At 36.5% G+C, this 27944-nt stretch overlaps 1 protein-coding gene across 3 annotated transcripts; it reads right to left on the bottom strand.

The window, feature by feature from the left end:
- On the bottom strand, positions 1 to 27585 carry LOC143616533 (glutathione S-transferase APIC-like). Of its 3 annotated transcripts, none has more exons than XM_077089339.1 (3): positions 27429 to 27585; positions 27287 to 27335; positions 1 to 554 (listed from the first exon to the last, which is right to left on the bottom strand). In XM_077089339.1, the coding sequence occupies exons 1-3, from the start codon at positions 27573 to 27575 to the stop codon at positions 106 to 108; spliced, it is 645 nt and encodes a 214-aa protein (XP_076945454.1). In that variant the 5' UTR covers positions 27576 to 27585; the 3' UTR covers positions 1 to 105. The 3 variants fall into 3 exon arrangements, with proteins under 3 accessions (XP_076945454.1, XP_076945453.1, XP_076945451.1); XM_077089338.1 differs by lacking the exons at positions 27287 to 27335; positions 27429 to 27585 and adding exons at positions 1461 to 1509; positions 1603 to 1796 and having other exon boundaries at positions 9 to 554; XM_077089336.1 differs by lacking the exon at positions 1 to 554 and adding an exon at positions 25995 to 26502.
- Between the last annotated feature and the right edge of the window lie 359 nt (positions 27586 to 27944).

The following is a 27944-nucleotide window of genomic DNA, read 5'->3' as shown; positions in this document are numbered from 1 at the left end:
TCAACATTAAACACCAAATTACCTAACAGAGTAACAGTACATCCACCACAAACACATCATACAACTCACACACCTATCTTAAATTATTATCAAACCTAACGTTAATTAATACGCGGACACACCAAAAACCTTCACACAAGCAGGCCTAGCCAACATATCCTCAACCCACGCGTTCACATGTGGTCGCGCATTAAACACGCGTTTCATCTCCGTCCCCATCAGAAACTTAATCATAGGCGCGTGGGACAGATCCGCCAACGAGAAGCTATCTCCCCCCAAATACTTGCTCTCGGACAACCGTGCTTCGTACACGTCAAGCACGCTCCCCAGCTTCTTCTCCTCCGCATTCACGATTTCCTCATCACCATTCTGTCCGAACAAAAACCGCTTCATACATAGCTGCCAGACTAATGTCCCAATCGCTGGGTCAAATTTATGAGCCTCCACTTCCAGCCATACATCTTCCAAAGCTGCCTTCTTCGGATCCGGGTTTATAAGATCCGTCCCCTTACCAGCGTATGTATTTGATATGTACCGTGCAATCGCCCTTGATTCTGCAACAAATTTCATATCTAAATTAATACAAAGTTGAATAGTGTTTCACTTTGTGGGCTATGAATTCCACTCTGGATCTATGAATGCTATTCATGAGCCGTTAATGCTACGACTATAAGATCTATTTTTTTCTGAACAGGAAATGTTACATCTACTCTACTCAACATTAATAATAACTAAACTACGAATTTGCCAGCCTCTACCGAATATGCTAGCCCACATTAGTTTATGGCTAAAGGTCTATTAATGTGTTTTATTTAAACATTTAATTTTGTTATTTAAAAAGTCAACAGCACACTTTATTGTTCAGTGACGTTTTATTTTGATGTACACACGACTCTTTTTCTTAACACAAAATTTTGATACACAAAATTTTGATAGACAGCTGACAACAAATTTGGAATTTGTAGGGGAGGCTTGAGGGTGGGTAATGTGGGCGCTTGGCTGGGGCATGTGTTTTTTAGGGGCAAGAAAAACTTAAAATATTCCGATATTATATATATATTTTGAATACCTGAGCTTTTATAAGGCCGCAATTTTATAATATCCAAACACTTTATAGTCTATTTGGTTATTAATTCATTCTAATATCATAATTTTACTAATTTTTTTAGTTAAATGAAATCACTAACATTTGCAAATTATGCAAATTAAATTGTGAATTAGTTTGCAATGTTTATTAGTTTCGAATGCTTAATTTGCTTTTTAGTTTGAACTTAAGAAAAAATGTTATGTTTATTACTATAACTTTAATCGTTGTTTAAAAAAAATCGTTTACATTGTTTAGTTCGTTAAGGCTTAAAGGGCATATTTTTTACAGCTCGGCAATTCTCAGGTCGGCCCTGGAAATTAGTATGCAATAAACGACATTTGTGTGATGTAAATTTGAAGCCATAATTTATTACCGAAGAGCTTGAGATCGCCATCCTCGAACGCTGGAAGCTGGCCGAAAGGCTGCATTCACATACATACATATACGTACAGATCAGATATGGACAAAGTGAATATATAAAACTATATATTTGAAAACTAATTACTAATTCTTACGTTACGTGCAAGCATATGAGGTTTTCTGTGTTCTAGGGATGCTAAATCGACGGTAATGAGCTCGAAATCGATGTCTTTTTCGGCCAGGCAAAGAAGTACACGGAGAGTGGCGGTGGAGAACATGGAACCGTACACTTTAATTGTCATTTTAATGGCAGCTAAATGTTGATTTCAATTCAAGAGGTAGCTAAAATAAAGGAATTGAGATCTGAGAAAAAGAGTGATGGGTGTGGCTTTGAATAAGAGATAAATGAGCAAAGGTACTAGAGGGTTACGTCTATAGTGACGTGATAATAATTTAAAGCATCATGAAAGAATTTTTTTGATTTTATTGGATTTTAATAATCTATTTTGATTGGTATTAGCCGATAATAATTCATATTCATTTTATTATAACGGTCCTAAATTTTAAAAAGTTGCCCCCCAACAGTTCTTCGTTAAAAGGAACTTAACAACGTTATAATTTTTTTCGAATTTCAAACTAATGTTTTAAGGTTTTTTATCGGAAGGCAGGGGTGTGCGTGGTGCGGTACGGTGCGGTTTTTGACTGAAACCGAACCGAAAACCAAACTTTCGGTTTTACGACTTTTTAAAACCGTTTGGTTTCGGTTTTTTTCGGTTTCGGTTTTTGGTTTTCGGATTCGGTTCGGTTTTGGATGCGTTTTTTTCGGTTTTGCATCGAGGCAAAACGTTTTGGGCCAAAATAAACTTGAGCCAGGATATTGAAATTGGGCATGATATTTTTTTTTTATTTAAACTAATCGTTAATAGAATATTGAATATTTGAACCTCAAATATTATTAAAAGCTTATAAAAGATAGGTTTAAAAGGATCGACGATCCATTTTGGGGGCAATTGTTAGGCCACGATTTTTATACTGAGGATCCTTTATCCTTAACTGTCTTATGGATACTTTATCCTTGAAATATATGTCAGGATATAAAGGATCGACGATCCTCGGTATTGTTTGTTTACTATTGATTGCATTTAGTATAGTGATGTGTTAGACATGTGTATCAACTTTGAGACGCATTTGCATCAATTATCCACATGGAACACCCTATAGCTGGAACATGGATATAGGATCCTAATTCAACACAGCTGGTTATGGACGAACTCTCTATAAGATTGAAGTTTAAATATCACCAACGGCTGTGTGACTCGTTCTTCTGCTTATCTCGCTACTGAACGACTATACGCACGTGGTCAAAGTCATGGAGCGGCTAGTGGAGGACTTCCGTGTAATTAGGAGATATTGTTATTATTGTTATATTATTTAAACGGGTAATGATCGAAGAGGAAACACACTTGTATTCTCACACACACTAGAGCAGATTCAATAATTCTCTCTATACACTATACATTGTAATTTCGATCATATACTCCACAAACATTTGTAACCACTTTTCGTTGATTAATAAACTTGACGGTGATAGTTTTCACCGTTCGGGGGGTTTTTGTGCCGGAGACCGAGATAACCATATACTCATCGACCAAAGGTTATCTTGTTGATTATTGACTAAGATACTTTGACCAAAGATTATCCTATTAATCCTTGACCGGAGCTATTTTACCAACGATTACCTCGATAAGTTTTGACCAAAGTAAGACTATCTTGGTTAAGGGCTTTTTCCCTCGTGATCAAATCATCGTGTTCATCAATATCACGCTCATACATTAGTCATTATTGTGTTAGCACCTTACCTCACATTTACAAATTTGGATACTTGATCCTTAGCAGATTTTTGTCCAAAACAATTTGGCGCCCACCGTGGGGCAATTGGTGATATAATCCATATTATTCTCATCAAGCTTCATTTTTCCATACCCTGAACACTCACAATGGCCTCTCAATCTACCTCTGCTTCGTCAACCATGCCCTCATCAATTCCTCTCTCATCGAGGACCTTGCCACCAATGCCCCCGCCAATCACGGCAGCACAACGAACTACTACTACTGGAAGCAAAACACAACTACCAATCTTCCAGAGCTCGAAAACCACTGCTGCTACCCCGGCGGTTAATACTAATAGTGATGTTTCGTCTATGTTTTCGCAGGTTAAAGCATATATGGAGCAACGGAACAAGACTAACCAGAGGATCCTTCCTGAGATAGAAGATCTCAGGAAGAACAAGAGGCCAACAGAAGATCTCACTCCCCTAGTGCCCAGGATGCTGGATTTCACCAGTCCGGGATACTTGGCTCAGCCTTCGCAAGGATCTTCACTGTTTCAGCCAGGATCCTCTATCCTACAACCAGGGTCCATGGGTCAACCGGCTCAGGGATCCTCAATGTTTCAGCCGGGATCCTCTATCCTGTAACCAGGGTCCATGGGTCAACCGGCTCAGAGATCCTCAATGTTTCAGCTAGGATCCTTTATCCTGCAACCAGGGTCCATGGGTCAGCAGGCTCAAGGATCCTCACTCTTTCAGTCAGGATCACATATCCTTCAACAAGGGTCCGTGGGTCTACAGGCTCAAGGATCCTCGCAATCTCAGCAGGGGTCATCAATGATACTGCCGGGATCATTTGGGTAGTATGCTCAAGGCTCCTATGGTTACCAACCTCAAGGATCCTTTGTTCAGGATCAAGGATCTTCAAGAATGCAACATATACAGTCTTCCGAAGTCCATGTTGGAGACATAATTCCCATGCAAACCATAGCTTCAGGAGGACCCACTCCTATTGTCGAATCCTCTTTTCCAAGATACTCGTCTGGAGTACCAAACACCACCCAGAAGAGAGGTAACTGGTACGATCCTATATCTTTAGATACTAACCATGTTCCCATGCAGGATTCAGGCATCAACCAGGCCATAGCTAGGGAAGTACAAAAGCTAAAGGATATGATATCCAGTGTCCCGGGAGTGATACGTCCAATTCCTGAGATACCGGAGGGGAGTCACAAGTTATCCAGATTCGCTCCGCCCATATGTGATACTGAAATTCCGAAGCGATTCCAAACTCCCAACATGAAGACATATGATGGGAGCACCGACCCTGAGGAACATGTTGCCCAATATAGGGAAATGATGGAAATTAATACAATTCCTGAAAGACTCAAGGAGGCTTGCCTTTGTAAAGGATTTGGAGCCATGCTAACGGGAGCTGCACTGAAATGGCTACTAAGTCTTCCACCTTTTTCAGTTACATCTTTCTCTCATTTAGTCAATTTGTTTAACACTCAATTTTCCTGTAGTCGGAAATTTGAGAGGTTAACTAGTGATTTATATCGTGTTATCCAGCATAGTAATGAATCCCTTAGGGATTTCGTTACAAGGTTCGGTAAGGAAGCTCTAGAAATCCCAAACCTTGATATGACTACTGCTGTTGAAGCATTCAAGATGGGAATTCAAAAGAGCTCCCCTTTTTATGATGATTTAGTAATGACTCCATGCAGGACATTAGATGAAGTCAGAAATAGGGCATTAAGGTACATCCGCTTGAAAGAAGATAAAAAGATCCAGGATCGTCTCGGGGGACAAACAAAACAAGAAACACCCGAGAAGAATAAAGGATCCTGGAATAGGAACAACAATACAAAGCCATACGCTAAGTTCAACAATCAGAACGTGCAGGCAGTTGAAGAAGGAGATGACGATGAAGATTACCCTTGCATCTCCGACTATTGTTTCTCTGTAGATACTCATGGCTTGATTTGTGCCATGAAGGATCTGGGAGAAAAAGCAAGGTGGCCCCGGAAGAATAAGAAGGTCGTCGGCTTCAAGGACAAGTCTAGGTGGTGTTCCTTCCATGAAGACTTTGGCCATGCGACAGATGAGTGCATTGGCTTGAGAAAAGAAATTGGGTACCTCCTGAGCAAGGGCCACTTTAAAGAACTCTTGGGAAGGAAGAAATCCAAAACCCAAGATCCTGAAGACCTCCCACAGAAAGCAACACCACCACCACCAGATGCACTTGTGATCAACTTCGTCTCCAGGGACTACGAATTATTTCGAGATTCTTGTACCATAGAAGAAAATCCCGTAGAAGAATTCGAACTGGATGATGAGAGAAGACCGCTCATCCCCACTACTCGGGTGACTGATCAGAGAGTCTTTTTTAACTCAAGGATCCAGGATCCTCAGCAGAACAAGTCCGATGTGCCAGCAGTTAATTTTATCTCAGGAGGTTCAGACATATGTGGAACTTCTTTCTCTGCAGCAAAAAGATTAGCTAAGGAGATCATCCAATAGTCTCAACCACATTAACAACCGACAAGAGAATTTTCTTCGATGAGGAAGACAAGCTGAACATCCAAGATCCTCACCATGACGGTTTGATTATTACATTATTTATCTCGAACCATTATGTACGCATGATCCTAGTGGACGGGGGCAGCTCGGTCAACATTATCCAGCATGACGTCCTCAAAAAAATGAACATCCCGGATTCAGAAATCATTCCTAGAACATCGGTGCTAGTCGGTTTCAGTGGTGAAACCAATAAGACGTTGGGGGACATCAACCTCCTAATTTATATCGAAGGGTTAAATACATACAAAAAATTTTGTGTTATAGATAACCTTTCCTGTTACAATGTTATTTTAGGTAGGCCTTGGCTCCATGGAATAAAGGCCGTAGCTTCAACTTATCACCAATGCATCAAGCTACCAACTCCTTGGGGAGTTGTAAAGATAGTAGGTGACCAAGCGGAGGCTAAGAACTGCTATTCATCGTCAATGAAGCCAACAGCTAAGCAAATTATAGCATAGCAACTACAGCAACATCCTAGGGACGTGCTGGCAGCTCGGGAGAAAGACCTCAAAGAAGTATCATTGGACCCCGAAGATCCAGAGATAAAAGTGTTCCTAGGATCCAGTATCCCCAACAAAATAGAGGAGGATATAATATCCTTCCTAGCGCGAAGGAGATCAACTTTTGCCTTCAAACACTCAGACATGACAGGTATTTCGAAATAGGTAATTACTCATAAACTCGGCCTTGATTTATCTGTTAAACCAGTCCATCAGAAGCGAAGAAAATTCGCTCCTGAGAGGAACAAGATCATACAAGAAGAAGTTGAAAAACTTCTTAAGGCCGGTATGATCAGAGAGGTTCAGTATCCTCGATGGCTAGCTAATGTGGTCGTTGTTTCAAAAAAGAATGGAAAGTGGAGGGTATGTGTCGATTTCACAGATTTAAATAAGGCATGTCCCAAGGATCCTTTCCTATTACCACATATAGATGCCATGGTGGACGCGACGGCTGGACATGAAATGCTCACCTTTATGGATGTTTCCTCTGGATTCCAACAAATTCAGATGGAACCATCTGATCAAGAGGACACAACGTTCATGACTCCAACAAGCATATATTGTTATACTGCTATGCCGTTCGGACTAAGAAATGCAGGAGCGACGTACCAAAGACTAGTAAACATGATGTTCAAAGACCAATTGGGCAAGACTATGGAGGTATACATAGATGATATGGTGGTAAAGTCGAAGAAGTCAGAGGACCACCTTAAAGACCTCGAGGAAGCATTCAATATCCTTGACCAATATAACATGAAACTAAATCCGTCAAAATGCCACTTCGGTGTTAAGGCTGGAAAGTTTATGGGATATATGGTCACAAAAAGAGGAATTGAAGCAAGCCCGGAACAGATTGAAGCTATTGTCAATCTCAAATCTCCTGCAAATGCCAAGGACGTCTAGAGACTTACCGGAAGAATAGCAGCCTTGAATAGGTTCATCTCAAGATCCTCCGAGAAGTGTAAAGACTTCTATGATATCCTTATAACAAGAAGTTTGAGTGAACTGAAAAACATGAAGCTGCTCTCACAGCCTTGAAGGATTACTTATCCTCAGCTTCGGCTCTGATGAAGCCTGTGGATGGAGAATCCTTGTATCTATATCTTGTTGTTTCAGGAAATGCAGTGAGTGCGGTCTTGATAAAGGATCATGAAGGTGAACAACATCCCGTATACTATGTAAGTAAAAGTCTTTTAGATGCGGAGTCCAGGTATTCTCATTTAGAAAAGCTAATTCTTGCACTTATTATGGCTTCTACTAAACTGAGACATTATTTTGAAACTCACCCTATTATTTTGAGAACTAACTATCCTGTAAAGAATGTTTTTAGAAAACCAGAGTTATCAGGTAGAATGGCTAAGTGGGCTGTAAAGTTAAGTGCATATGATATACAATACGAGCCAAGAACAGCGATCAAGTCTCAAGCATTAGCGGACTTTGTGGCTGATTTCACTAGTGATCTACAAAAAGAAGCTGACTTGGAAGTGCAACAACTAGAAAATACCAAGGATCCTTGGATACTCTTCACTGATGGAGCATCTAACATGAGAGGAACAAGATTGGGGATCCTACTGAAATCGCCACAGGGGGGCATATTACCCCAGTCTATAGCTTGTGAGTTCCAAGCGACAAACAATGAAGCAGAGTACGAAGCTTTAATCGCAGGTTTGCAATTAGCCAAAAACATGAGGATCAGGTATCTTCAAGTTTATGTAGATTCTTTATTGATAACTAACCACTTTAACAGCTCCTACGCTGTTAAAGGTGAGAAACTAATGAAATATTTAGATGTTGTGAAGAAATTGTCGAAATCCTTCGAAATATTTAGTATTACACAGGTACCGAGGGAAGAAAACGCTGGGGCAAATGTCTTAGCAAACTTAGCCTCATCTTTGAAGATTCCTGAGGATTTGAAAATCCCAATAATCCACATTCTCACGCCAGCAATAGAAGAACAGGAAATTGGGGAGATAACAAAAGATAAAGAAATCGTGCTCTGGGATCCTTTATCCTCCAATAATAAAGGATCATGGATCCATCCTATCAAGAACTATATTCAGACTAGAGAAATTCCAACCACTGAAAATCCCAAGTCCTTCAAGCTCAAGGTATCCCAATATATTTTATTAGATGATATGGTATATAGAAAATCTCTTGCAGGTCCATATCTAAGATGCATCGAGGATCCTGAGATCCAAGAGGTACTTAAGGATTTTTACGAAGGAGATTGCGGCAATCACACAGGTGGAAGAGCGTTATTTTCCAGGATACTCAGAACCGGATACTTCTGGCCAACAATGAACAAAGATGCAGTGGAGTATTCAAAGAAGTGTGATGCTTGCCAAAGACACGCAAACATCCTTCATCAACCAGCGGAACCTCTATATCCTATATCCTCCTCATGGCCTTTTATGAAATGGGGTATGGATATTGTAGGCAAACTACCAAAAGCACCAGGTGGAAAAGTCTTTATGCTTGCCATGACTGACTACTTCTCCAAATGGATTGAGGCAGAGGCATTTTTACAAGTCCGAGAAAGGGAAGTAATATCTTTTATTAAACGAAATATTATAACTAGATTTGGTATTCCCGCTGAAATTGTTTGTAACAATGGTTCCCAGTTTATTGGGAAGAGAACTACTAACTTTTGTGACAGTTGGGGCATCAAAATGATTACTTCGACTCCAATTCACCCTCAAGCCAATGGCCAAGCAGAGTCTAGCAACAAGATTATCATCAACAATCTAAAGAAGAAGCTAGGATCCAAGAAGGGAAAATGAGCTGAAGAACTTCCTTATGTTCTTTGGGCAGATAGAACTACACCCAAAAATGCGACAGGCCAGACACCCTTCTCCTTGGTGTTCGGAGCAGAAGCAGTAATTCCTACAGAAATGGTGGTCCCTACTACAAGAACCAGCATCCGTGATCCTGAAGCTAATAGAGAAGTTCTCCTTGAAGACTTGGATACTATAGAAGAACTCAGAGACCTAGCAAAAATCAGAATGACAGCGTATCAACAAAGGGTAGCTGGGGCATATAACAAAAGTATCATAATCAGAAGATTTCAAGAAGGAGATCTAGTACTAAGAAAAGCCTTCCAAAACATCACAAATCCGCTGATGGAAAGTTAGCACCCAAATGGGAAGGACCTTATCAGATTGAGTCTGAAGCAGGAAAGGGGGCATATCATTTGCTCACAGTGGAAGGCAACAGGTTACCAAGAGCTTGGAATGCCATTCACCTCCAGAAATATTTTTTCTGATCAGGATCCGTTATCCTGAGAAGATATATTATCCAATAAAAGGATCAAGGATCCTTAAAGCGGTAACATCTTTCTAATCTATTATTCTATTCAAATTATTATTATTAATTTAAAGATAATATATTCTTAACCTTTTATCTTTTCCAAGTCTTGAATAACCATGTAGGATTGTAACGGGAAATTTGATGTTCAAGAGGTTGGCCACCTCTCTGTTGCATTTAAGGAACTTTATTATTTCCCTTGGCCTTGCCCACGTTTGGATATGACCCCCGATGGTCATATCCCCTAAGGTTTAATGGTTTTCACCTTTCTCACGATCACCAGTTGCGCACGCTATCCAACATATAGTTCGGGGGTAGCGGGACCAGTACACGCTTAGTGGCTGACAATTTCGTTGTCTCCGGCTATACGGAGGATCCTACGAATTATGGTAGACGTACCATACATCCGGTTTATAACGTTTTCACATTATCTCACATTTGGGCTAAATCCTGGTTTGGACGAGACCCTAGTTAACATCCGTATCTTTGGGCCAGTCCCTAGTTTGGGCTTGTCCCCAGTTTTTTGGGCTTGTCCCCGGTTTATTTTATGGGCTTGTCCCCAGTTGCACGGGCTTTTCCCCAGAATATTTGCTGGGCTTGTCCCCAGTTTAACGGGTTTAACCCCAATTAATAACATGAATTGTTTGCAGCGAATTTTCTAAGTTCTTACTAAAGATCAAAAAACTAAGGATCCCGGATCCTAGAGCTACTCTTGTAAGGAACATTAGGAGTTCGATACTTCTGGTAACCTAGGTCTATTTGGACCTTCTGGTATGATCTTTATTGATTAACTTAAGTTTGATATTTATTATAACTTTGGATATTCCGGCTAGAAAGGCTAATCTTCTAAAAATAGTTATTTAATTACTGAAGTCTTTAACTAATTTTCGGATATTTTATCCTAAAATTTACCTTATATAAATTTATTGATTACTTAAGGATATTCTATTCTAAAATTTTTTTAAAGATCTTACATCCTAAAAATCTAATATTCGAAGATTATTTACCAAACTCTAAGCAATGCATAAACTTATATACAACAAGTTTTTGAAAATAAGTAACAAGCAAATAGTCAAAAGATTTATGTTAATTAAAGTAAATAAGCCACAAGGACTTATCCAAAATTTCTTAACCCGAACTTCACCATATGAAAAGATGGACCATCCATCCGGGTTAAGTAAGAGTTACTAATAGTTCATAAAGTGCAGGAAAATAAAAAAAACAGGGGCAACAAAGGCTTCATCCCCACAAACAGAGGATCCCTCCACCTTTGTCACCCCCGCATATTGTCATAAGGATCATAGATCCTTTACCCTAGATAACTATTTTTTAATACAGACCGTAGTACTTGTTAATAAAAACATCATAAAAGCAAAATAAAACAGGCTCGGGCCTTATCTTTTGTATCCTTCATCGCCTGTCGTTGCCTCGTTTCTACCTTCAGCTCCATCCAAACCCTTCACCCCGCTAGTTCCTGCTTCGCCCACGTCAACCATCACAACCTCAGTCTCCTCCTCGCCTCCACCTAAGTCAATCAAGTCCTGCTTCCATTCTTTGATTTCCCATGAAGACTTATCAAAGGACGGATCGTTGGCTTCGGTAACTAGCTTGATTCTGGCCTCTAAGATTGACTTGGCTGCCCATACCTTCGCCTCTTCGGCTACCCGGTTGATTTCATCCTGCATCTGAACGGCTGAGGGCAGCAGCATGCGCCTCTATTTCCCTTTTCTCTTTGGTCATCTTAGCGAGGGCCTTCTCATTAGCAGCAACTGTTGATCTCAGCATGGCAAGGGTCTTATCATGTTCTGCAACAGTCTTCTCATAATGATGTCGGGTTGAGTCAATAGCCTATAAATGAAAGCAGAAGAAGTCAAGGAAAAAGTTTGAGATAATGGAAGTTGGTGAAGATAATGGATCCTTACAGAAGAAAGCATATCCAAGATCTGTTTTTCGGTGTCAAATGGGTTCTCTGTCTCTGAGCTTTTCTTCCTCTTAGATCCAGACTTTGTTCGGGTTGTAATTGGACGAGGTTCGGATGTTGGAGTCGGGTTCGAAGTCCTTTTCTTGTTAAGCATGCAATCAATATCCTTGAGGGAGAACTTGGAAGCAGATTTTCCAGACTTTGGGGTACCTATAAATAGCAGATAGCGGATAAGTTTTCAAATTTTAACGCTTTTTACTAAAAATTATCATCCTTACTTGACATGATTGATTCTGGCCTTGGTCTTTGAAAAGCTTCAACAGATTTTACCTGAAAAGTCCTAATTGCATGATCCAAGGATAAAAACTCTTTACTCTATCTTCAACTCCTGGAAGATCGGTCAGCAGATCGAAGTTTTCAACTGCACAAATAATGGAAGTGGTTAGCGAAAGAATAAAATATCCTACTTATGTTATCTAAGGATCCCGGATCCTACCCTTTGGTATCCACTTTTTGGGAAGATTAGTTCCGCCTAGGATAGAATCTCGTCTCACGAAGAAGAATTGATTTTTCTAGAGGGTATTCTTAAGGGTGACTTTAAAGATGGGGTTCTCTTGATTAGGCTTCGATTTAAAAAGGAACCGTTTGGAACCATGGGTAACAAGGTTGTACCGGTATGCTAATTCCGCTAGGCCAAACTCGATTCCCTCCTCCACGGTAATCCTTTCTATGGTTTGAAGGAATCTCCACAACATTGGCATGGTCTGAATATAAAAAATTCCCGCCAAATTGAAGAACCTTTGAGTGAAGTTGGGGAATGGATACTTATAACATATGAGGAACGGTTGTGCTGGAAAGCAAACCCAGGTTTTCGAGATGCTGTCACTACGGGCTGTGGAATCGAAGGGTCGAAAGACCGTGTTGATTGAAAAGCATGATCGAATTTCATCGATTTCTGAGTCTGTGAATTTACAGACTTCGGCAGAAGGTGATTGAAGAATGTTTTGCGAATACAGTTCGTCGTGAAGAAAAAAGGAAGAAGAAGATGTAGAAGCAGTCGACATATCGAATAAAAATAAATAAGAAGATGAAAGGATACCTGAGAGACGATTAAAGTGTGTGATTATAAAAGAATTACAATGATCACATATATAGGCGGCTTGTAACTATGGTTTGTGAATATCAACCGCCTGACACACGTCTAATCATCTACTATTTTGCAGGATTTTGAATTTCAAAATGACAGCCGTGTTCCACTGTCACCCGCCATTTTGGGGGCAATTGTTAGGCCACGATTTTTATACTGAGGATCCTTTATCCTTAACTGTCTTATGGATACTTTATCCTTGAAATATATGTCAGGATATAAAGGATCGACGATCCTCGGTATTGTTTGTTTACTAATGATTGCATTTAGTATAGTGATGTGTTGGACAGGTGTATCAACTTGGAGACGCATTTGCATCAATTATCTACATGGAACACCCTATAGCTGGAACATGGATATAGGATCCTAATTCAACACAGCTGGTTATGGACGAACTCTCTATAAGATCGAAGTTTAAATATCACCAACGGCTGTGTGACTTGTTCTTCCGCTTATCTCGCTACTGAACGACTATACGCACGGGGTCAAAGTCATGGAGCGGCTAGTGGAGGACTTCTGTGTAATTAGGAGATATTGTTATTATTGTTATATTATTTAAACGGGTAATGATCGAAGAGGAAACACACTTGTATTCTCACACACACTAGAGCAGATTCAATAATTCTCTCTATACACTAGCTTACATTGTAATTTCGATCATATACTCCACATACATTTGTAACCACTTTTCGTTGATTAATAAACTTGACGGTGATAGTTTTCACCATCCGGGGGTTTTTTGTGCCGGAGACCGAGATAACCATATACTCGTCGACCAAAGGTTATCTTGTTGATTATTGACTAAGATACTTCGACCAAAGATTATCCTATTAATCATTGACCGGAGCTATTTTACCAACGATTACCTTGATAAGTTTTGACCAAAGTAAGACTATCTTGGTTAAGGGCTTTTTCCCTCGTGATCAAATCATCGTGTTCATCAATATCACGCTCATACATTAGTCATTATTGTGTTAGCACCTTACCTCACATTTACAAATTTGGATACTTGATCCTTAGCAGATTTTTGTCCAAAACACGTAATATTAGGGGTGTTATTTAGCAATGTTTTCAGACCCGGCCCGGACATCGATCCGGACGTCTTACCGGGTCAAAGGTCGGACCGACCTGGGAGGGCGGACCGATGTTTGACCCGGATGACGTCATATATCTAACTATCTATATAAATGTCTACCATAAAATCCTACGTGTCACTCTTACATCGCTCCCCACCCTTTTTAAAGTCACCAGATTGCTTGATTTCGAAACGGAAGCTTCTTTAAATCACATTGATTTAGCCTTATAAAATTCGCGGGTCATGGTCGGATCCTTCTTACCCGGATATCAAATAACCCGGTCTTCACCATTCTAAACTTTTTACAATCAGCCTCTTTAACTCATCCGCTACCCTGGCCACGAACATTCTAACACCATCATCTTTAATCGTCGTCTTTCTCTCCTTTCACCAGCTGTGGAGTTACCCTAGGTTTATGTCTTGTACCCTACAGGTATTCGTTCCATGTTTTCAATCATACGCCACCGTTTTGTTTCAATCTGTTTAAAGTGGATCTAGATTGGGGTTTTGCTTTACATCCACCTAAAATTGATGTAGAATGAATTAAATTAAGAATTTTCATATGTTTCAAACAAACGAGTGTATAACCGAAGCAATAGATGTGTCATTCCATGTCTGTTAATATAACATTTAATTCGTTTATTTTTTAATTCATTACCAATCAAAAACGTGTCTTCAGTTTACGGATTCAACAATATGATGGGTTTTAATTTAACAGATTTCAATCATTGGGCTTTGCCATATGGGTTTCCAATCAACTGACTTTGGGAGGAGACTTCGCTAACAGACTTCAATAGATTCTTGTCAGGTAATCCTGTTCTTACTTAAAGCCATTGATATTGTAATTCGTCTTGGAGTTACATGAATCCATCTCTATAATTACTATTGTTTTGGTTCTTATTTTACTTGATTATTAATCGACATACTATTGTTTTGGTTCGTATTTGATTTGATTATTAATCGCCTTTTAAGGTACATATTTCAATTGTTTTAGTCTGGGTCATGATTTTTTTTTAATCGTAGCCTCATTATAAAAAAAATCCTCAAAATACGTCATCAATCTTACACGTTTGTGACTTTGGGTTTGGCATAAACAAGTTCTGGTCACTTTCAGGTCGAACCCTTGAACCTGGTTAGCTAAACGGGTATGTTCGAGTTGGACCCGTTGGGTTTGCGTCTTGACCCGTTTAACCCATTTATTAGTTTGACCAGTTATAGTTAAAACACAACCTAAACATTTCAATTCACAGGATAACTTAAAAATTTGGAAATGACCAGAATTGATTAAAAAATAAAGACGAATTTGAAAAGTATTTAGGGAAACTTAATAATCATCTTTAATATGTTCTTGCTTCATTTGTTCTTCTAAACAAACCGAATGAAATCAACCTACTACAAGTTTTTGGGTAATTAATGGCATAAATGTTGTTTTGAGTTATGAAATCAACCTACTACAAGTTTTTGGCTAATTAATGGTACGCTTACATTTTTATTGCTTCAAATCTATAACATAACATATATTGCCGGTGTTCGTTGTAACTTATCAGTTTTCATTTCCTCTGAATCAAGTTCAGGACAATATATTATTGCCTTAGCTTCTATGAATTCGGTATCATCTCTTGATTGGATTCTTCTTAGTCACAAGATTAAATCTGCCCCATGTCAGGTAAGTAAAGGAAACTCAAGGTCTTTCACACATTACATTAGCAAAATGGGCTGTATTAAGATGTTGTATGAAAAGGATGTGAGTGGAGCTTAGGTTAATGATAGTTTGGAAGCGGATTCGACTACCGGTATCGCTGCATCATTCTCCCATCCTTATATTGGATTCATAATTTTTTTTTTCTAATATGGTTCTTTGGTCTCTCCAGGTAATAATAGTTATTCTGTTTATTTTTGGATTTTGTTTTTTGATAGGTAAATGCAGTATGTTTGATTTGATAGTTAAATGCAAACCTAATAATTATGTTATACCTTTTTCATTCATCCATATTCTATTCTGTTAAAGTTAACATGTATGGCACATTGGTATCGTTACCTTAAATCATTGATCACTTTGGCTTTGGTCTAAAATGTTTTTGTATCTTAGTATTATTATAATAATGATGATTGTTGTTAATAGTTTGAACTACTTTGTAATGAACTGATTAATAAATATGGTCCACTAATAGTGACAGTGTAAATCATACGAGCCGTATGATGTCAAACCAATTCTGCACACCAGAGCCAGTTACAATCTTTTTGTACATAGAATAATATTTTTTTCCGGGGTTATGAGTTGGGTAGGTTACGGTTATGGGTCTTGGGGTTATGGTTCAAAAATGGTTTCGGGCCAGGTGGGTTAAGTGACCAGTTATGTTTAAAAAATATAAATGACCAGTTGTATATAAAAGAAAAAAATATAGAATTATTACAATATTACTTACACTTGTTCAAACGACATGTAATTATTTAAAACACATGATTACATGTATTAATATGAGCAGGGTTAGTATCGGTTAAGATATTCTTATATATTTAATTAAGTATTGGTAAATATTATATTGTAGGAAGAAAACAGAAACTGAACTAAGGCGACATCATTCATTTTTCAGCACATTCATTACATGTCGAATTTGGAATGACAGGTCTTTTGATTGTTTCTACAATATTGGGTCTCAATTAAATCGTGTTTGATTTGTTCAGAATTTAAAGAAGGCAACTTAAATTCACTATTTGAAGCCACTCAAAGGAATAGAGAAGGTATATTATTTTCTGTACTTTTCTCATATATTGTCGTAGTTTTTGTATTTTATTTGATTAATAAATTATAATTTGTGTACTAAATTTGGAGTATGTATAAGCATGATTCGGTTTCAACTATATGTTTTGGGTCTCAATTAAATCGTGTTTGATTTGTTCAGAATTTAAAGAAGGCAACTTAAATTCACTATTCGAAGCCACTCAAAGGAATAGAGAAGGTATATTATTTTCTGTACTTTTCTCATATATTGTCGTAGTTTTTGTATTTTATTTGATTAATAAATCATAATTTGTGTACTAAATTTGGAGTATGTATAAGCATGATTCGGTTTCAACTATATGTTTTGGTGTTCTTAGGTTAATATTGCCCAAGATTTGAAAGATTTAGTGCAGTTTGTGGCGTTTGGTACTCTTTTTTTTTGTTTTTTTTTTGCCTTCTTGTGTTCAAGAGAATTTATATTTTTGCATGGCAACATAATACAGCTATCTGTATAATTGCAAGATTAAAAAAAGAACTTGATGAAGCCAAGACAATGCTTGGCCATTTAGAAAGGAAAGCACCAATGGCAGCATCAACTGCGGTGACAAGTGCTTCTACTCTAATCAATAGGAAAAGATGTTATTTATTTACTCTCTTGGCTTTGCAGTTTTACTTTTCTGTTTTTATATGACTCATTTAATCAAAAAATTGGTGGGAATATATATTAGAAATTGATGTTCTCAAAATGCTTTTAGAACAAACAACTGGTTTGTCTTTCTTAACTTCAATTTCAAGAAACTTAATTTATTGTTGCCAATGTCGTTAAGTAATTTATTATAGGAAATTGAGATTTCAAGAACACTTGAGATATGATTGGTGTTAGTTATGTACTGTATATGGTAATTTTATAGGAAAAAATGGAGTTTTTTGAAAACTTAGATTAAGGTTTGTTGTTATTAAAATCTGTAGTTGAATGAAGTTTTGACATATGTAAATTTTTAGGAAAAAAATGGTTTTTTTTTTGGTGAACTTAGTTTAAGGTTTATTGTTCTAAAATATAAAGCTTATAATTTGATCATATAGTATTAGATTCATTAATACAATGTTGCTAAATGATAGATTGTTGTTATTTATATTGTGTTTGTAATCTATTCACCCAATTCTTTCTCTGACCCGTTAAGGAATGGACGTCAGTGTGATCCACTGATAGGCGTTCGATTGATATAGGGACTTGCTAAGAGCCCGAAGGCTAACAAAAATAATGAACAAAATTTATTGATTTACGTAACTTTTGATTTTAATACAAAAACTGCACCTTAGGTTTATGTTTAAGTTAAAACCTAAACAAATCATATATTCATAATAATATAAAAAGAAAATCTAAATAAACCCGCGTAATAACACGCGGGCTAAAAACTAGTGTGTATATATATATAATACAATCTATTATAATAATAATAATAAAAATAAAGAAGTAATAAACTTAAATATAGGATGTTAAGTAAAAACGTGGATACATATGAATCTGGAGTTTATTTTAATTATAAACAAATTAATTAAATAAAAGGTTAAAATGTGGGCTATAAAAAATGAGTGGTTTTAACTTTTAACCTAAATCTAACAAGCGCCGTTCTTTCTTCTTCAGTTCTTCTTCTCCATCACATGTGCACCGTAACTTCACCTCTCACATCTTAGGTAAGATTTATTACTGAATCGATCCCATAATCTTCATCTCCATATCCTTCGCACCCATATCCTTTTCTCTCATTCGCGGAACTCACTTATTTGTAGTCACAAAATGTAATTGTGGCCGGAATTTTTTGCCGGAATCTTAGATTTTATACATTTTACCGGTTCACCTGGCGGTTCACCGGGTCCGATCCGATCGCAAACCGTAAGAACCGGCCGGGTTTTTAGAAAACGGGCTAAATGCCATAACCGGACCGGTTTTGTGCCGGGTCCCGGTCTGATCGGTCGGACCGTCCGGTCCGGGCCAGATTTCAAAACATTGTTATTTAGTACTTCATTTAATAATCTTTAATACTGTGTTTTTAAGTTTCATTTAAAGGAGGAAAAGAAATGAAATTAAGGGATGGAAAAAATATGTTGTGTTTTCATTTAAGAAAGAAAAATGAGAGAGGTTTTCCAGAGTTTAATTAAAAGAAATAAAATGAGGGGATGAAGGAGAAAATGATAAGTAAAATAAAAAAATTTGTATCTTTTTAAATTGGAAAGATTTGTATCTTTTCAAATTAGAAGGATTTAGAAGGAAAATAAATTGAAGAGAAAAGAAGAAATACCAAAAGAAAATATAATAAGAAATTTTTTTTCCTTTCCTTGACTTTCTTTTCATTAATAAACTCGGAAACACAACGTAAGTGTCATGATTTGAAAAACATAAAATTAAAAATAGATTGAATTATTATTCTTTTTGCATATCAAATGACAATAATGTCCTTAGAAATTGAGTTCATCAATATTGTTTATTAATGTTACTTTTGTGGGTTTAAGGGTAAAGTTGAAATTGGCTAATAAATTTTAAAGGTAAACATTTGTAATGGGACAAACAAAAAAGAAATATTAACACTTTTAATTGAACATATGAGCATTTAATGATCCTTGAATTTTAAAGTATATAGTTTAGAAAATTGGTTTTTATTGGTCATAGTTATTTCATTTTGGTCGACGTTGGTCCCAACTTTCATTTTGGCTGACAACGGCCGAAGTTTCACATACATTTCTTCCACCGGTCCGCAACTAACGGAGTACTAACTCCATTATGTCGTTGCTGAAGTGTCCACCCTACTTGTCAAAAATATATGACATAGTAGCCTACGTGGATATTATGTCTGTGTCAAAAATAGGTGATTTTATAACGATTTGTTTTTTCCACTTATAATCTTATTGGTTAAAAATCATCCTATTAAAAAAATTTATTTTAAGATATAAAAAAAAGAATTAACTGATAAATAATAAAAATTACTTTTTTTTAATTTTTCTCCCCAGTCTTTTCAAAATAATAGAAAATGATTTTAAAAAAGATTTGTACAGATTCATTTTTCTTTTTAAAATTTATTTCATCATCATATGTAAATATTAATTCCGCTCGTTAATTATTTTTTAAAAATAGTTAAATATAAAATTGTGTTTAATTTTATCTTCTTCTCAATATTTCGGTATAATTTTTGTTCAGAGCAACTTTATATACAAGTGTCGGTACCATATTGGTATTGTGACAAACTAAAACGATTCTGATCGAACAACATAAGTATTATTATCAGTTTTATCAGGATAGGTACCTGCATTCGTTTTTATGGTTTTGGAATTATGTTTATTTTTCTCTTGACATTCTAGCATAGATTTTGTTGAAACGGAATTATTCAACAAATTTTGTTGGATATAGAAAATTTTCGAGTGTCGTTACCATGCTAGTACAGATGGTGAACCGAATATATTCTGACTAAGCAACGACGATATTGGTATCGATATTAAAAACCAATTCAAATTTTGAACACCCTAATATAAGGAAAAACAAATTGTTGAAAACAATTATAAAGCAATAAAAAAATAGAACAAGACTACAAAAAACCCAAAATAATAATAATCTTAAATATATATAAACGAAACCTCCATATTTTCTCTTAAGCCACCAGATTGCTTAATTTGTAAATGGTGGTTTTCTCATGCATTTGACTCGAATTCACGGGTATGGATCTCACCGAACCCAGATAGCCATTAAACGGGTTATAACATCTCTATTACAAATTAATCTCACAAATTATTTGATATGAAAATCCTATAAAATAGGGAAACATTAAAAACTAATATCCAATTTTTTTAAACAAAGATATTATTTATAATTATGAAACAATTTTATATTAATAAAAATAAGCTGGTCATGGACCTCATCAAACTCAGTTAGCTTTTAAACGGGTTATAACATCTCATTATTTGTGATACTCTTTCAACATCAAACCCTAAGTATATTATTAATTTTCTTACAATAAATAAATATAAAATACAAAAAAATATATAACGTAAAATGTAAAACAAACCTCGTAATCAAACTTAATTTAATTTCTAAATATGGATTTAGTTACATTAGCGATTCTTTTTTCTTTTAAGTTTAACTTAAATGAAAAGTTTAACAAAATAATATCGAAAATATAACAAATGACTATAAACAAATAGATATAAAAATTAAGTAGATAATTCATTCAACGTTTATTAAAAATGAACAAAACCCAAAATAAATTAATCAAAATAGGTTTTAGTATTTTATTAACTTCTTACATTAAAGAACTAAAATCCAAGAAAATATATTCACAATATTAGAAAACGAAAACTTTAAACATCCCGTAATACGAGTGATAAAAACTAGTAATAATAATAATATGTATATGTATAAACCCCTAGTAACTATATTCTTTTTCTTTGTATATAAAAACTGCTACGATTTCATATTTTTCTAACTCAAAATAAGTGTAATGACATCATGAGTTTTTTTTAATTCAAATGAGATAAGAGCAAAAAATAAATACAAAACAGGTGGTTTAAAACTTATTTAACAAAATAGGTGATTTTATAACGATTTGTCTTTTTCACTTATAATTTTATTGGTTAAAAATCATTTCTGTTAAAAAAAACTATTTTAAGATAAAAAAAGAATAAATTGAAAAATAATAAAACATACTTTTTTTTAAAAGAATTTCTTCCCAGTTTTTTTCAAAATAATTGAGAAAATGATAAAAAAGATTTGTACAAATTCATTTTTCTTTTTAAAATTTATTTTCATCATCATATCTAAAACTTAATTCCGCTCGTTAATTTTTGTAAAAAAAGTTAAATATAAAGTTGTGTTTATTTTTTTTTCTTCTAAACATTTCGGTATAATTTTTGTTGAGAGCAAATTTGTATACAAGTGTCGGTACCATAGTGGTACTGTGACAAACTAAAACGATTCCGACCGAACCACATCAATATTATTATCAGTTTTATCGGGATAGTTACTCGCATTCGTTTTTATGGTTTTCGAAATTATGTTTATTTTTTCTCTTGACATTCTAGCATAGATTTTGTTGAAACGGAATTATTCAACAAATTTTGTTGGATACAATAACCTTTTCAAGTTCCGTTATCATACTAGTACAGATGGTTAACCGAACATATTCTGACTAAGCAACGTCGATATTGAAAACCAATTCTATTTTAAATACCCTTAATATAAGGAAAAACAAATTGTTGAAAACAATTATAAAGCAATAAATAAAAATAACAAAGACTACAAAAGAAACTCAAAATACAAATAATAATAATAATAATAATATATTATTATTATTATTATTATTATGAAATTGTAGTTTTAAATCAGTGTTGTGAAATAATAAAAAATAATAATTTTAGAAAATTGTTTTAAAGGGTTTTTTTTTTTATTTCGATGAAACAGAATGGAAGACAAAAATACAAAATTCATTTTTTTTTATTTCTTTATAAAAGAGAAAAATTTAATAAATATGAATTTTACATAATAAATAATGATTAGGAAATAAAATCAGCTATTTTAGTAAATAAATTTCTAAACTCTTCAATTTGATAAATATTTATTTCTTTCATCTAATTTTAGTAAAAAACTCCGACATCATTGTTGTAGGAATAGCCATTGTATAAGATAATGTGGAGTGGATGTATCCCGTTTGTGGGCGTTGTGCAACATGTGACGCAACATCAGTATAAGGGTTTTTTTTTGTTAAAATGGGTATAGTAAGATAGAACATCTTCAAATCATTACCCTATTATTATTTTATTATTATATTTATCATCAAAATAAATAAAAAAAAAACACACCAATCACATTCCACCATTTCCCCCCAACTCCCCCCCCCCCGCCGCCCCCATCCGACGCTGTGTATGCAGCACTTCCCCCATCCAAAACGCCCAAAGCGCCCCTGAAGGGCGGTGTTCCCGATGCTTTGGGCGCTTTTGAGGCCCAAGACGCTCCACTACATTAGGTCTAATAGTGTTGAGTATTTATTGGGCATATCTAATTACAATAAAAGTTTGATAGATAATTATGAAATTTATAAGACTGTTCATTATGGTGTGGCTTTAAAGCCCCTCTACGTCATCTTCATATAGGAAGTGAGGCTTCGAAAACACTTCTTCATAACGCCCCGCTATAATTTAAAGCCCCTTTGTAGCCACGATACACACACGTATATATGTGTGTGTGTGTGAGAGAGAGAGAGAGAGAGAGAGAGAGTAAAAAACATGATGACGCCGGTCTTCACATTGCCGCCCAACCCAATAGCGCTAGCGCCCCCCCCCCCCCCCTCAAGATATCCTCTATGGTATTCCCGTCCAATAGCGCCTCTAAAAAGTCTCCCAAGCGACCATAGCCCCGTCTAACTACAATATAAAGTCTTACGATAAAAGTAGTTGTATGCATTTGCTCACTACTAAGTCCAAACTCATTCGCTCTCTTCCATGTTTATTTTTTCCCCTTTTCTCTATAACAACCTTTTTCATTAAAAATTCTTTTTAATTTGGCACGATAATAATTTATATCCACATTCTCATTTATAAAGGACAAACATTATATCACTTATGTCGGAACGACAAAACTTGTTGACCCGTGGCGAGATTTTAGAGGTGGTTGAGTTTCATCAGTGGCTGATGTGCTTTCGTCAGGTCCGATAGTTCTTGATGGCTATTTTGGGTATATAAGTGTAAAGGATGGCTAAAGTTAGAAAAATGGTTTGCCAAAATGGTTATTTTGAGAATTTTTCAGAGAGAAATATAGAGTTTTGATCGTTTATTATTGGTTTGCGATAATAATTATTTTATTTCTTAGTATTTGTAAGTAATCATAAGTTATAATTATTATCTAAAAACGTGGTTTAGGTTAGGTTGGGTTTAGAATGATAGCGAAAGGTAGAATTGTATAGGGAAGAAAATTTTGGTTTTTTAACTAAAGTTTGTTTAGGTGGATTGTGATAGTCGGCGCTCTAAGTCCAGTTTGGAGGAAAACATCTTAGGGTATGGGTAGTGGGGCGTGACTGGCCCAGCGTGGACGATGTTGCCACCGCGCACACCACTACACCATTCTTGTGATCAGGGGCGCGGACAAGAGGGGTGGCCGGGACCGTGGGGCGGAAACTAGCCGTTGGCTAGTGATGTTTTAAAAAAATAGTCGTTGGGCTATTATTAAATGTAAAAAAAAAACGTTTTTTTTATTATTACAAACCCACTATAAATAACTACCATATTCTATAACAACAACACACCATTTTCACTACATTTCTCTATAATAATTTAAATATCTCTCAAGTTTCTTAAATTAAAAACCATGTCGGGCTCGGGTTACGGTAATATCAACAACAACGACCCTCAATTTCCCGAGGGATTGAACTACTTTGACGATGAATCGTTTCAAGCGTTCATGGATATGTCACAATCCGATATTCGGTCCCGGAAACACAACCGGAGCCGACAAAACGATCCCACAAAAAGGGGAAGAAAACCGGAGAAGCGGATGGTCCTTCGGCACCAGCTAAGCGGAAGTCTACTCCGTGGTCTAAAGAAGAGAAACTTGCGTTGACAAAAGCTTGGATTGAAATATCCCAAGATCGGAACGCGAGTAAATTATTTCGCGAATTTTATTGTTTAATATATCTTTTAAGTTTTGTGTGTACTTATTACATTTTTTGTTATTTATTTTGTAGCCGACTTTCAAGGAGCTTGAGTTTTTTGGGCCAAGGTTCGGGAATTTTTTATGATCAAGTGGGGAGTAGGGCTCGTACCGAAAATATGATATCGGGTCGGTGGACCGATACTCGTAAATAGGCTTGTTTACCAACATACATAACCGCAATGCTAACCGAATGCGGCCGAGTGGGTCCGATGATCTCGTGGTTTACCAATTCACTTGTGATGAATGGAAACAAGAGGTGTTGAGGAGGTACGGGGTGGCTAATTGTGGAAGGTGTTCAGAAAGTGCTCGAAATGGATTGAACTATGTGTGAAGGACGTGGCCGATGGGGCAAAACGTACAAAAACTAGTGCGTCTGGCACATACGTCTCTTCGAGCGGGTCGGAGAATCAAATTAACTTCGACCTAAACTTGTCCGAAGGTCATTTGAAAGACCAAGGTTGTAGCCGCCCTCCGGATAGGTATCGTGGGAAAAAACGGTTGTTGATAACGACTATAATAAAGAAATTAAGGAATTATCAAGTGGCCTCCTCTCGATTGGTGAAGCTCGACATAAAAAAACTGTATTAAGAGTTTGGCTTTTCTAGCCAAAGACTTTAGCCACCTACCGCCATCCGACCAAGCGCTAATAGAGGAAGAAAAAGATCGTATTCGGAAGTAATTTACGACAAAAAAATAAAAACGCTATTTATATGTATTTTTTTTGTTTTTATTTTCCTTTTTATTTATGTTTTAACGAAGTATTTTAACTTATAATTGTGTGCGTAACAAAAAAAAATTCAATCAAGCCCCGGATCACCTGGATTACCACACACTCTGGGGCTAAATCTAGGGGCTTGATCCAGGGTCATGTCATCGCCTACATGTCGGATTTTGATTGTAGCACTTGTGGCTCAATTAAGCTCCATTACCCTTAGCCTTAAAGATTTTGATCTGAATTTCTATTTTGGTGTTGAGTCCACATTGGAGGAAACAAGTGGCAGCATCTAATGAAAGAATGGTTCGTGCACGTTTTGAGATGATTTGTACATGTTAATAACGTAAACCTACCTAGACAAAACTATAAAATAATATAACTGTTATCTTTCCGTTTCTGTTAACTTTTGAACAAAGTATTCATTCGAGAGACCTTCACCAATAAAGATTTTATATAGGAGAAATTCTCAAAATAAGTATTATAAACTAGTCGTGACGAATAGTTTATGATTACACACGAGTAGTTTGTAGAACCAGTTAAAACTTGCCACGTGCCCTTAAACTAAGCGTAACGAGCAGGTTCACTAATCATTTGCTCGTCACGACTAAATAAGTTTCATGCCTCGTAATCAACGCCCACGAGTAATTCATACGTTATTTAGTCGCGACGACTAGTTTATCTCGTTTACGTTCCCTACAAGAGCAGTTTATTAGTAGTAATTAACTCGCCGCAACTAGTTTAACCTTACAATCTACTCGTCGCGACTAAAGAACTTATGAATTACTCGTGGGCGTTGATTACGAGGCATAAACTTATTTAATCGTGACGAGTAATGGTTAGTAAATCTGCTCGTTATGGTTATTTTAACGACATGTGTCAATTTTTAATTGGTTATATAAACTACTCGTCACGACTAGATTATAATACCCATTTTGGGAATTTCTTGCAAATAACACCTAAAACCTGAAAAACGTTTTCATAAACGCTTATTTTGAGAATTTTTCCTTTTATATATTATTTTTGGGCTGTGATCGCTGCTCAACATCAAACACCAAATTACCTAACAGTAGCGCAACGTACAACTCACACAGCTATCTTAAATTATCATCAAACTGTAACATTTAATACGCAGACACACCAAAAACCCTCACACAAGCAGGCCTAGCCAACATATCCGCAACCCACGCCTTCACATGAGGTCGCGCCTCAAACACGCGTTTCATCTTCGTCCCCATCAGAAACTTAATGACAGGAATGTGGGACAAATCCGCCAACGAGAAGCTATCCCCGCCCAAATACTTGCTCTCGGACAACCGCACTTCGTACACGTCAAGCACGCTCATCAGCTTCTTCTCCTCCGCATTCACGATGTCCTCATCACTGTTCTGTCCAAACAAAAACCGCTTCATACATAGCTCCCAGACTAATGTCCCCACTGCCGGGTCAAATTTATGAACCCCCACTTCCAACCATACATCTTCCAAAGCCGCCTTCTTCGGATCCAGGTTTATAAGATCCGTCCCCTTCCCAACATATGTAAGTGATATGTACCGTGCAATCGCCCTTGATTCTACAACAAATTACAAATGTTACTCATACTCTACTTTACACCAATAATTCATAACTACTCGTTTACCCAGGTTTTAACCAGGTGTGTAAACGAGCTCAGCCCAAGCTCAAGAGCCGTTTTTAGGGCCGGCTCCGAGAAAGAAAAATAAAAATAAAATTTGGGCCGAAGGAGAAAATTTTTTTGGGCCTTAAGTAAAAGGAGTATTTAGTTGGGTTATATGAGTTTATTTGGTTATATTTGGGTTGTGTAAAAAACTTTTTGCATAAAAATAGGACTAAATATGCCTCATATGAGAATAGAACGCACAACCTTCGGGTTGAGAGTAATACCCCTTTACCACTAGACCAAACTAATGGTTACATAATTAAGTTTAAACACTAAATATACATATTGTTTTAATAAAAATACATATAATTTACAAAAATAAAAAAATGAAAAAATTGGGCTTACGGGGTGTCGGGCCTGTGGCCGTCGACCACCCGGCCACACCTTATGGTCGTCCCTGGTCGTTTTAATTTGACCTACTAGAGCTCGAGCCCGGTGTAGTAAACGAGCCAATGTTCGGCTCGAGCTCGGCTATGACATATGAAATCAATACATCGAAGTTCAAATGGGGTAAAACTTAAAAATACATGTGAACGAGCCTCCCATACAAGGCTCGAGCGTGAGCTCAATAACTAAACGAGCTTTATTTGAGGCCCAGACTTGGCTTGAGCTCGAAAACACTCATCTTATTACAATTTTTTTTTACATTTGTGTGATGTAAAGTTGTAGACATGATTACCGAAGAGCTTGAGATCGCCGTCCTCGAATGCGGGAATTTGGCCGAACGGCTGCATTATATACATACATATCAAATATGGAGAAAGTAAATAAACGTATATATGCGGAAGCTAATTAGTAATTACTATGTGAGTTGTTCTTACGTTACGTGCAAGCATATGAGGTTTTCTGTGTTCCTGGGATGCTAAATCGACGGTAATGAGCTCGAAATCGATGTCTTTCTCGGCTAGGCAAAGCAGTACGCGGAGAGTGGCGGTGGAGAGCATGGAACCGTACACTTTGATTGTCATTTTAATGGTAGCTAAAAGAAGAGAAAATTTGAGAAGATGGGAGTGGGTTTAAATAAGAGAGAAATGAAGAAATGTACTAGAGTGTTACGTCTATGGTGGTGACGTGATAATAATTTAAAGAAGGTAACATCTTAAATGATTTTTTTTTTGTATGGCGTGTATAATTTTAGAGATTTCACATAATTATATTCTTGGAAAATTTTTAAAATGGCTATTTTAAGAGGAGAGAAGTTAATAAATAGCCCAATATATCTACACACTCTCAAAATAGCCCATTAATTTTGAACTGAGGCGACGAGATCTGGCGAAAAATCTTTAGACTAATAACACTCTGACAAGTGTAACATTTTTTGAAAATCCGACGGTTTA

This window comes from Bidens hawaiensis, unplaced genomic scaffold (assembly GCF_021521415.1).
Source record: "Bidens hawaiensis isolate Kalapana, Puna unplaced genomic scaffold, B.hawaiensis_p1.1 tig00047737_1, whole genome shotgun sequence".
In the NCBI taxonomy this organism is placed as follows: domain Eukaryota; kingdom Viridiplantae; phylum Streptophyta; class Magnoliopsida; order Asterales; family Asteraceae; genus Bidens; species Bidens hawaiensis.
The sequence above is the reverse complement of the archived record's forward strand: the minus strand, read 5'-3'. Positions and strand labels throughout refer to the sequence as shown.

Excerpts from the sequence above, each read along its gene's own strand:
- LOC143616533 (XM_077089339.1), bottom strand. The coding sequence starts at position 27,575 with ATGACAATCAAAGTGTACGGTTCCATGCTCTCCACCGCCACTCTCCGC. Across the intron at positions 27,336-27,428 it reads CTCATATGCTTGCACGTAAC|CCGTTCGGCCAAATTCCCGC; the intron begins GTAAGAACAACT and ends TATATAATGCAG. Across the intron at positions 555-27,286 it reads CGGCGATCTCAAGCTCTTCG|AATCAAGGGCGATTGCACGG; the intron begins GTAATCATGTCT and ends AATTTGTTGCAG.